General features: G+C 46.0%; 1 protein-coding gene across 1 annotated transcript; it reads left to right on the top strand.

The window, feature by feature from the left end:
* On the top strand, positions 1-4,853 carry LOC147624643 (uncharacterized). The gene is made up of 2 exons (XM_086819662.1): positions 1-146; positions 3,564-4,853. The coding sequence occupies exon 2, from the start codon at positions 3,591-3,593 to the stop codon at positions 4,086-4,088; it is 498 nt and encodes a 165-aa protein (XP_086675788.1). The 5' UTR covers positions 1-146; positions 3,564-3,590; the 3' UTR covers positions 4,089-4,853.
* Positions 4,854-11,340: the final 6,487 nt, after the last annotated feature.

Here is an 11,340-nt window from a genome sequence, read left to right on the forward strand (position 1 = left end):
AGCAACCAGATAAAGACAGATCAGAATCAGATCAGAACCAAAGATTAGGAGCATGTGTTGCTAGTTTTGGCAGGGGATGGACTGTTGCTGGACATAGAGGGCTGTTGGCCAGAATTATACAGGTTATATCTAGTCGGCTGCAGCAGGTACCTTTTTGTATATTAATATACTGAATTTTCCAGCATATCTCTCTCTACTCTCTCCATATCTGCGTTTTGCATCAACATGTTTCCAAGAGTGTTTAGGGCTGAAAGAAGACCCCCAGAGCTTCCGCATGTTACATTGGTATCAGAGCATCACGCTCAGCAATGCTAAACACTGAATCAGTCCCATATGATGGTGTATAGGTCCAAGGTACAAGAAAGTACACGGATATGAAGCCCAACGGTTGCGAGGGATGGATGGATGACAGAGGGACTTCGGGAAAAGATTGGGATGACGACAGTCATCCAAGAACAGGTTGGAATCCCGTCATCAAGTTTAGCAGAGGGGGATGTCATGTGCATGAAAGAAGCCATGGACATTCTCAGGTGCTGATCCAGAAGAGGCAGCCAGATAAAGAGTATGAACCAGATATAGTTAGGATTTTGAGCACAAGATACAGAAGAGGACCAAGTGTTGGACTTGGAGCAAAGCATGGAAGAGAAGGAAGGCTGCACACAGGTGCTGTCTGTTGCATCACAGTTGGAGTCGACTGGATCAGAAGAAATGGCTTCAGCGTTGCAGCATTTATGGTGGCTGACCAGCATATACTAGGAGAAAGGGGGGCTTGTCGGCTGTCCGACTGCTGCAGTCCAGGTGTCCAAAGGCCTATAAAAGGCGTAGGTGCTCAATGTTATGTTCATTCATCCCTTTATGGAGTGGATCCTTAGGGTCCTATAGTAGGACAAGATTTTGGGTGTTTACCACCTTTTGTATAAGGCATCCTATGGCTGTAGTGGAGGTACCTTTTTGTACCATATTAATATACTGAATTTTCCAGCATATCTCTCTCTCTACTCTCTCCATATCTACGTTTTGCATCAGCAGGTTTCCAGAAGTGTTTAGGGTTGAAAGAAGACCCCTCGAGCTTCCGCATGTTACATTGGTATCAGAGCATCAGGCTCAGCAAAGCTAAACACTGAATTAGTCCCATATGATGGTGTACAGGTCCAAGGTACAGGAAAGTACACGGATACGAAGCCCAAGGGTTGCGAGGGATGGATGGATGACAGAGGGACTTCGGGAAAAGATTGGGATGACGACAGTCATCCAACAACAGGTTGGAATCCCGTCATCAAGTTTAGCAGAGGGGAATGTCATGTGCATGAAAGATGCCATGGACATTCTTAGGTGCTGATCCAAAAGAGGCAGCCAGATAAAGAGTATGAACCAGATATAGTTAGGATTTTGAGCACAAGATACAGAAGAGGACCAAGTGTTGGACTTGGAGCAAAGCATGGAAGAGAAGGAAGGCTGCACACAGGTGCTGTCGGTTGCATCACAGTGGGAGTCGACTGGATCAGAAGAAGGGGCTTCAGCGCTGCAGCATTTATGGTGGCTGACCAGCATATACTAGGAGAAAGGGGGGCCTGACTGCTCTGCAGTCCAGGTGTCCAAAGGCCTATAAAAGGCGTAGGTGCTCAATGTTATGTTCATTCATCCCTTTATGGAGTGGATCCTTAGGGTCCTATAGTAGGACAAGATTTCGGGTGTTTACCACCTTTTGTATAAGGCATCCTATGGCTGTAGTGGAGGTACCTTTTTGTACCATATTAATATACTGAATTTTCCAGCATATCTCTCTCTCTACTCTCTCCATATCTGCGTTTTGCATCAGCATGTTTCCAGGAGTGTTTAGGGTTGAAAGAAGACCCCTCGAGCTTCCGCATGTTACATTGGTATCAGAGCATCAGGCTCAGCAAAGCTAAACACTGAATTAGTCCCATATGATGGTGTACAGGTCCAAGGTACAGGAAAGTACACGGATACGAAGCCCAAGGGTTGCGAGGGATGGATGGATGACAGAGGGACTTCGGGAAAAGATTGGGATGACGACAGTCATCCAACAACAGGTTGGAATCCTGTCATCAAGTTTAGCAGAGGGGGATGTCATGTGCATGAAAGATGCCATGGACATTCTCAGGTGCTGATCCAGAAGAGGCAGCCAGATAAAGAGTATGAACCAGATATAGTTAGGATTTTGAGCACAAGATACAGAAGAGGACCAAGTGTTGGACTTGGAGCAAAGCATGGAAGAGAAGGAAGGCTGCACACAGGTGCTGTCGGTTGCATCACAGTGGGAGTCGATTGGATCAGAAGAAGGGGCTCCAGCGCTGCAACATTATGGTGGCTGACCAGCATATACTAGGAGAAAGCGGGGCGTGTCCGCTGTCCGACTGCTGCAGTCCAGGTGTCCAAAGGCCTATAAAAGGCGTAGGTGCTCAATGTTATGTTCATTCATCCCTTTATGGAGTGGATCCTTAGGGTCCTATAGTAGGACAAGATTTTGGGTGTTTACCACCTTCTGTATAAGGCATCCTATGGCTGTAGCGGAGGTACCTTTTTGTACCATATTAATATACTGAATTTTCCAGCATATCTCTCTCTCTACTCTCTCCATATCTGCGTTTTGCATCAGCATGTTTCCAGGAGTGTTTAGGGTTGATAGAAGACCCCTCGAGCTTCTGCATGTTACATTGGTATCAGAGCATCAGGCTCAGCAAAGCTAAACACTGAATTAGTCCCATATGATGGTGTACAGGTCCAAGGTACAGGAAAGTACACGGATACGAAGCCCAAGGGTTGCGAGGGATGGATGGATGACAGAGGGACTTCGGGAAAAGATTGGGATGACGACAGTCATCCAACAACAGGTTGGAATCCGGTCATCAAGTTTAGCAGAGGGGGATGTCATGTGCATGAAAGATGCCATGGACATTCTCAGGTGCTGATCCAGAAGAGGCAGCCAGATAAAGAGTATGAACCAGATATAGTTAGGATTTTGAGCACAAGATACAGAAGAGGACCAAGTGTTGGACTTGGAGCAAAGCATGGAAGAGAAGGAAGGCTGCACACACGCTCTGTCGGGTGCACACAGGTGCTGTCGGTTGCATCACAGTGGGAGTCGGCTGGATCAGAAGAAGGGGCTTCAGCGCTGCAGCATTTATGGTGGCCGACCAGCATATACTAGGAGAAAGGGGGGCCTGTCGGCTGTCCGACTGCTGCAGTCCAGGTGTCCAAAGGCCTATAAAAGGCGTAGGTGCTCAATGTTATGTTCATTCATCCCTTTATGGAGTGGATCCTTAGGGTCCTATAGTAGGACAAGATTTTGGGTGTTTACCACCTTTTGTATAAGGCAGCCTATGGCTGTAGTGGAGGTACCTTTTTGTACCATATTAATATACTGAATTTTCCAGCATATCTCTCTCTACTCTCTCCATATTTGCGTTTTGCATCAACATGTTTCCAAGAGTGTTTAGGGCTGAAAGAAGACCCCCAGAGCTTCCGCATGTTACATTGGTATCAGAGCATCACGCTCAGCAATGCTAAACACTGAATCAGTCCCATATGATGGTGTACAGGTCCAAGGTACAAGAAAGTACACGGATATGAAGCCCAAGGGTTGCGAGGGATGGATGGATGACAGAGGGACTTCGGGAAAGGATTGGGATGACGACAGTCATCCAAGAACAGGTTGGAATCCTGTCATCAAGTTTAGCAGAGGGGGATGTCATGTGCATGAAAGATGCCATGGACATTCTCAGGTGCTGATCCAGAAGAGGCAGCCAGATAAAGAGTATGAACCAGATATAGTTAGGATTTTGAGCACAAGATACAGAAGAGGACCAAGTGTTGGACTTGGAGCAAAGCATGGAAGAGAAGGAAGGCTGCACACAGGTGCTGTCTGTTGCATCACAGTTGGAGTCGACTGGATCAGAAGAAGGGGCTTCAGCGTTGCAGCATTTATGGTGGCTGACCAGCATATACTAGGAGAAAGGGGGGCCTGTCGGCTGTCCGACTGCTGCAGTCCAGGTGTCCAAAGGCCTATAAAAGGCGTAGGTGCTCAATGTTATGTTCATTCATCCCTTTATGGAGTGGATCCTTAGGGTCCTATAGTAGGACAAGATTTTGGGTGTTTACCACCTTTTGTATAAGGCATCCTATGGCTGTAGTGGAGGTACCTTTTTGTACCATATTAATATACTGAATTTTCCAGCATATCTCTCTCTCTACTCTCTCCATATCTGCGTTTTGCATCAGCAGGTTTCCAGGAGTGTTTAGGGTTGAAAGAAGACCCCTCGAGCTTTCGCATGTTACATTGGTATCAGAGCATCAGGCTCAGCAAAGCTAAACACTGAATTAGTCCCATATGATGGTGTACAGGTCCAAGGTACAGGAAAGTACACGGATACGAAGCCCAAGGGTTGCGAGGGATGGATGGATGAGAGAGGGACTTCGGGAAAAGATTGGGATGACGACAGTGATCCAACAACAGGTTGGAATCCCGTCATCAAGTTTAGCAGAGGGGGATGTCATGTGCATGAAAGATGCCATGGACATTCTTAGGTGCTGATCCAGAAGAGGCAGCCAGATAAAGAGTATGAACCAGATATAGTTAGGATTTTGAGCACAAGATACAGAAGAGGACCAAGTGTTGGACTTGGAGCAAAGCATGGAAGAGAAGGAAGGCTGCACACAGGTGCTGTCGGTTGCATCACAGTGGGAGTCGACTGGATCAGAAGAAGGGGCTTCAGCGCTGCAGCATTTATGGTGGCTGACCAGCATATACTTGGAGAAAGGGGGGCCTGTCGGCTGTCCGCTGCTGCAGTCCAGGTGTCCAAAGGCCTATAAAAGGCGTAGGTGCTCAATGTTATGTTCATTCATCCCTTTATGGAGTGGATCCTTAGGGTCTATAGTAGGACAAGATTTTGGGTGTTTACCACCTTTTGTATAAGGCATCTTATGGCTGTAGTGGAGGTACCTTTTTGTACCATATTAATATACAGAATTTTCCAGCATATCTCTCTCTCTACTCTCTCCATATCTGCGTTTTGCATCAGCATGTTTCCAGGAGTGTTAGGGTTGAAAGAAGACCCCTCGAGCTTCCGCATGTTACATTGGTATCAGAGCATCAGGCTCAGCAAAGCTAAACACTGAATTAGTCCCATATGATGGTGTACAGGTCCAAGGTACAGGAAAGTACACGGATACGAAGCCCAAGGGTTGTGAGGGATGGATGGATGACAGAGGGACTTCGGGAAAAGATTGGGTTGACGACAGTCATCCAAGAACAGGTTGGAATCCCGTCATCAAGTTTAGCAAAGGGGGATGTCATGTGCATGAAAGATGCCATGGACATTCTCAGGTGCTGATCCAGAAGAGGCAGCCAGATAAAGAGTATGAACTAGATATAGTTAGGATTTTGAGCACAAGATACAGAAGAGGACCAAGTGTTGGACTTGGAGCAAAGCATGGAAGAGAAGGAAGGCTGCACACACGCTCTGTCGGGTGCACACAGGTGCTGTCGGTTGCATCACAGTGGGAGTCGGCTGGATCAGAAGAAGGGGCTTCAGCGCTGCAGCATTTATGGTGGCCGACCAGCATATACTAGGAGAAAGGGGGGCCTGTCGGCCGGCTGTCCGACTGCTGCAGTCCAGGTGTCCAAAGGCCTATAAAAGGCGTAGGTGCTCAATGTTATGTTCATTCATCCCTTTATGGAGTGGATCCTTAGGGTCCTATAGTAGGACAAGATTTTGGGTGTTTACCACCTTTTGTATAAGGCAGCCTATGGCTGTAGTGGAGGTACCTTTTTGTACGATATTAATATACAGAATTTTCCAGCATATCTCTCTCTCTACTCTCTGCATATCTGCGTTTTGCATCAGCATGTTTCCAGTAGTGTTTAGGGTTGAAAGAAGACTCCCAGAGCTTCCGCGTGTTACATTGGTATCAGAGCATCAGGCTCAGCAAAGCTAAACACTGAATCAGTCCCATATGATGGTGTACAGGTCCAAGGTACAAGAAAGTACACGGATATGAAGCCCAAGGGTTGCGAGGGATGGATGGATGACAGAGGGACTTCGGGAAAAGATTGGGATGACGACAGTCATCCAAGAACAGGTTGGAATCCCGTCATCAAGTTTAGCAGAGGGGGATGTCATGTGCATGAAAGATGCCATGGACATTCTCAGGTGCTGATCCAGAAGAGGCAGCCAGATAAAGAGTATGAACCAGATATAGTTAGGATTTTGAGCACAAGATACAGAAGAGACCAAGTGTTGGACTTGGAGCAAAGCATGGAAGAGAAGGAAGGCTGCACACAGGTGCTGTCTGTTGCATCACAGTTGGAGTCGACTGGATCAGAAGAAGGGGCTTCATTGTTGCAGCATTTATGGTGGCTGACCAGCATATACTAGGAGAAAGGGGGGCCTGTCAGCTGTCCGACTGCTGCAGTCCAGGTGTCCAAAGGCCTATAAAAGGCGTAGGTGCTCAATGTTATGTTCATTCATCCCTTTATGGAGTGGATCCTTAGGGTCCTATAGTAGGACAAGATTTTGGGTGTTTACCACCTTTTGTATAAGGCAGCGTATGGCTGTAGTGGAGGTACCTTTTTGTACCATATTAATATACTGAATTTTCCAGCATATCTCTCTCTCTACTCTCTCCATATCTGCGTTTTGCATCAGCAGGTTTCCAGGAGTGTTTAGGGTTGAAAGAAGACCCCTCGAGCTTTCGCATGTTACATTGGTATCAGAGCATCAGGCTCAGCAAAGCTAAACACTGAATTAGTCCCATATGATGGTGTACAGGTCCAAGGTACAGGAAAGTACACGGATACGAAGCCCAAGGGTTGCGAGGGATGGATGGATGAGAGAGGGACTTCGGGAAAAGATTGGGATGACGACAGTGATCCAACAACAGGTTGGAATCCCGTCATCAAGTTTAGCAGAGGGGGATGTCATGTGCATGAAAGATGCCATGGACATTCTTAGGTGCTGATCCAGAAGAGGCAGCCAGATAAAGAGTATGAACCAGATATAGTTAGGATTTTGAGCACAAGATACAGAAGAGGACCAAGTGTTGGACTTGGAGCAAAGCATGGAAGAGAAGGAAGGCTGCACACAGGTGCTGTCGGTTGCATCACAGTGGGAGTCGACTGGATCAGAAGAAGGGGCTTCAGCGCTGCAACATTTATGGTGGCTGACCAGCATATACTAGGAGAAAGGGGGGCCTGTCGGCTGTCCGCCGCTGCAGTCCAGGTGTCCAAAGGCCTATAAAAGGCGTAGGTGCTCAATGTTATGTTCATTCATCCCTTTATGGAGTGGATCCTTAGGGTCCTATAGTAGGACAAGATTTTGGGTGTTTACCACCTTTTGTATAAGGCATCTTATGGCTGTAGTGGAGGTACCTTTTTGTACCATATTAATATACTGAGTTTTCCAGCATATCTCTCTCTCTCTACTCTCTCCATATCTGCGTTTTGCATCAGCATGTTTCCAGGAGTGATTAGGGTTGAAAGAAGACCCCTCGAGCTTCCGCATGTTACATTGGTATCAGAGCATCAGGCTCAGCAAAGCTAAACACTGAATTAGTCCCATATGATGGTGTACAGGTCCAAGGTACAGGAAAGTACACGGATACGAAGCCCAAGGGTTGCGAGGGATGGATGGATGACAGAGGGACTTCGGGAAAAGATTGGGATGACGACAGTCATCCAAGAACAGGTTGGAATCCCGTCATCAAGTTTAGCAGAGGGGGATGTCATTTGCATGAGAGATGCCATGGACATTCTCAGGTGCTGATCCAGAAGAGGCAGCCAGATAAAGAGTATGAACCAGATATAGTTAGGATTTTGAGCACAAGATACAGAAGAGGACCAAGTGTTGGACTTGGAGCAAAGCATGGAAGAGAAGGAAGGCTGCACACACGCTCTGTCGGGTGCACACAGGTGCTGTCGGTTGCATCACAGTGGGAGTCGGCTGGATCAGAAGAAGGGGCTTCAGCGCTGCAGCATTTATGGTGGCCGACCAGCATATACTAGGAGAAAGGGGGGCCTGTCGGCTGTCCGACTGCTGCAGTCCAGGTGTCCAAAGGCCTATAAAAGGCGTAGGTGCTCAATGTTATGTTCATTCATCCCTTTATGGAGTGGATCCTTAGGGTCCTATAGTAGGACAAGATTTTGGGTGTTTACCACCTTTTGTATAAGGCAGCCTATGGCTGTAGTGGAGGTACCTTTTTGTACCATATTAATATACTGAATTTTCCAGCATATCTCTCTCTCTACTCTCTCCATATCTGCGTTTTGCATCAGCATGTTTCCAGTAGTGTTTAGGGTTGAAAGAAGACTCCCAGAGCTTCCGCGTGTTACATTGGTATCAGAGCATCAGGCTCAGCAAAGCTAAACACTGAATCAGTCCCATATGATATTGTACACGGATACGAAGCCCAAGGCAAGGAACACAGAATCGGGAAGAGCTCCAAGGAGGTTTGTTGGTGGTGTTCCACAAAGCCAGAGGAGATGGCAGTCCTGTGAGCTAGATAGGTTCTCGGGCAACGGTCCCAAGGGAGGATTCTCCTCCAAGGGGTGATGTGAGAGTGCCAGACTCATTTCTCAGGAATGAAGACCAAGACAGTGTTCAGAGTGAGGGCAGGAATGGATGGTGGACTAGATGGAACAGATGCATAGATCTTATGGTGAGATAGAGTGGTTTTGGAGACCGGGCCGAGCTTTCAGAGAAAAGGGTTACGAGGGATGGATGGATGACACAGGGACTTCAGGAAAAGATTGGGATGATGACAGTCATCCAAGAACAGGTTGGAATCCCGTCATCAAGTTTAGCACATCAAGTTTAGCAGAGGGGGATGTCATGTGCATGAAAGATGCCATGGACATTCTCAGGTGCAGATCCAAAAGAGGCAGCCAGATAAAGAGTATGAACCAGATATAGTTAGGATTTTGAGCACAAGATATAGAAGAGGACCAAGTGTTGGACTTGGAGCAAAGCATGAAAGAGAAGGAAGGCTGCACACAGGCTCTGTCGGTTGCACACAGGTGCTGTCAGTTGCATCACAGTGAGAGTCGGCTGGATCAGAAGAAGGGGCTTCAGCGCTTCAGCATTTATGGTGGCCAACCAGCATATATGGAGAAAGGGGGGCCTGTTGGTTGTCCGATTGCTGTAGTCCAGGTGTCCAAAGGCCTATAAAAGGCATAGGTGTTTTCCATCCATTCCAAGGTATTAGGATCACCCAATATTTCCCAGTGTTGGCTAGGAGGTCACACTCTGAAAAACACAGGGTTTTGGATCCACTTAATGTGTTTGTTTGTGTGTGTGATTTCGATTTGAAGTTTGTTTTGCGTTAGCACATTCTATTTCATTTATTGGTAGGGAAAAACCCCGGTTTTTAAGAGATTTACATGAATTTAGAGTCTAAGAGCCTTAGGTTCATTGCTTTGATCCAAGAATTAGCTTAGCGATTGTGATTAGGAGTGGAATCCATTGTACAAACATGAGCATTGAGCTCCATTAGATTGAATTAGAGTGGGATTGTTAATTTTTGTTCATGCATTTCATGTGTTAACCACAATGGTTAATATTACTCAAAGCATGGTTACACTTCATCTAATTAATTTTTATACAAAATCGTGCTAAGCGCTTCATGTAAAAACATATGGGATGATTGAGCTTATAGCATATGTAATGCTAGCCATGAGAAACAAAGCCTAGGTGTACATAGAGCTAGAGAACCAGTTTTGGGTCCATAATTGTTAATGGGGGCAGGCGGCCATTGTAAAAAGAGAGCTCATGTATATAAGTGACTTATAAAATATGAAAAGGGGACAATCCCATTATCACAATTGAGTCTTCTTCTTCTGCCCTCTTTCTCTCTTATGGCTATGGTGGTGAGCTTGTGTATAGATGCATGATTGCTTGCTTGATTATTGTGAGTGTGTATAGATGCATGCATGCTTGTTTGCTTGTGAGTGCTTGCTTGATTGTGAGTGTGTGCTTATAGGTGATGCTTCCTTCCTTCCCACTTCTTCTTGGTCTCTCTCTCTCTCTCTCTCTCTCTCTCTCTCTCTTACACACATGAAGGCATTGAGATGGGAGTTGAGCTCTCTGTAGCTCTCTCTCATTGCTCCATACTACCTAGCTCAAGGAAATCTCCACTCAGGTGACAAGTGGTGGTGGAGTGAGCCCCTAGTGGCTTTACATCGAGGAGTTAACCCACCTAAGATTGGCTAAGTGCATGTTCTTGAATCGACCCTTGCATCATCTCTCTTCTCTTCTCTTCTTTCTCTCTCATGCAAGGAGAATGCTCATTTAGGTGAACATCTTTGGCGTCGCCGTTGCCGGGGATAGCACTTAGCTTAGGTCTTTCTAAGCTAGAGACTTATCTTGCTTGGATGGAATGCAAATCCACCGGTTGTAGGAGTTTGGTATGAGTTGCTTGTTTGATTTGTGTTATTTTTGTTTTCCTTGGAACAATGGAGTTAGAATGGAGCATTGGGAGAAATAGGAGCTTTGGAGGCTATACCAAAAGTAAGTGTCCTAATTTTACTCTTAATTCCATTGATTTTTGGTTTTTTCTTCAAATAGATAGAAAAGCTGCATGTTAGCTTAATCATGTCATTAAGCTCAAGTTATTAGGTTAAACTAGGCATTCCTTGCATCGTTAGGTAGCTAGGGACTAGCCTAAGCTATACATAAAAAGAAAACCTTAAAAATCATCACTAAGGTGAAGAAATCAGGGAAAAACCAGAAGAAAAATGGGTGCAACTCATTCTTGGGTTGCATCTTTGAGAAGTAGACGCCCATTCACTTCATAGAGGTACAATTGTATCTTCTTTAGCCATGTTCGTTCACTTCTAGTTAGAGAATCTCTCTAAATCTATTTCATGAATGAGAGTAATGGGCATTAAAAAAGTATAAATGTGGTGCAATTGACTCTGTCAGGAGAATATTTGGAGGTGGCTCTCAGAGATACGCCATTTTAGGCGCAATTAAGACACCTGCTATTAGTTTGTGAGTGAACATCCCTACCTTCACATACGAACATCCGTTTCTCCCTAAGTGAACGATTGTACCTTTACAAGTCTGCGACCATTTCCCTCCTTATTAGCGAACATCCTTTTCTTAACATAAGACACGACTGCACCTTGAAATTGAAAGACCTTTCCTCTCCGGAAGAACGCGTGTTCTCCTATCTAGCCACCATGGGCTGCACCTTTCTAATGCACGAAGGCCCATTCCTCCACAAGAGAACGCATGTTCTTGTTTCCAGCCCCCATTCGAATCTAAGACAACAAATGGTTACCGCTCTAGTTGAGCTACGCCTATGCCCACAGCAAGCGAACGT

Source organism: Cibotium barometz, chromosome 25 (assembly GCF_041138505.1).
Source record: "Cibotium barometz isolate CiBa-2024 chromosome 25, ASM4113850v1, whole genome shotgun sequence".
In the NCBI taxonomy this organism is placed as follows: domain Eukaryota; kingdom Viridiplantae; phylum Streptophyta; class Polypodiopsida; order Cyatheales; family Cibotiaceae; genus Cibotium; species Cibotium barometz.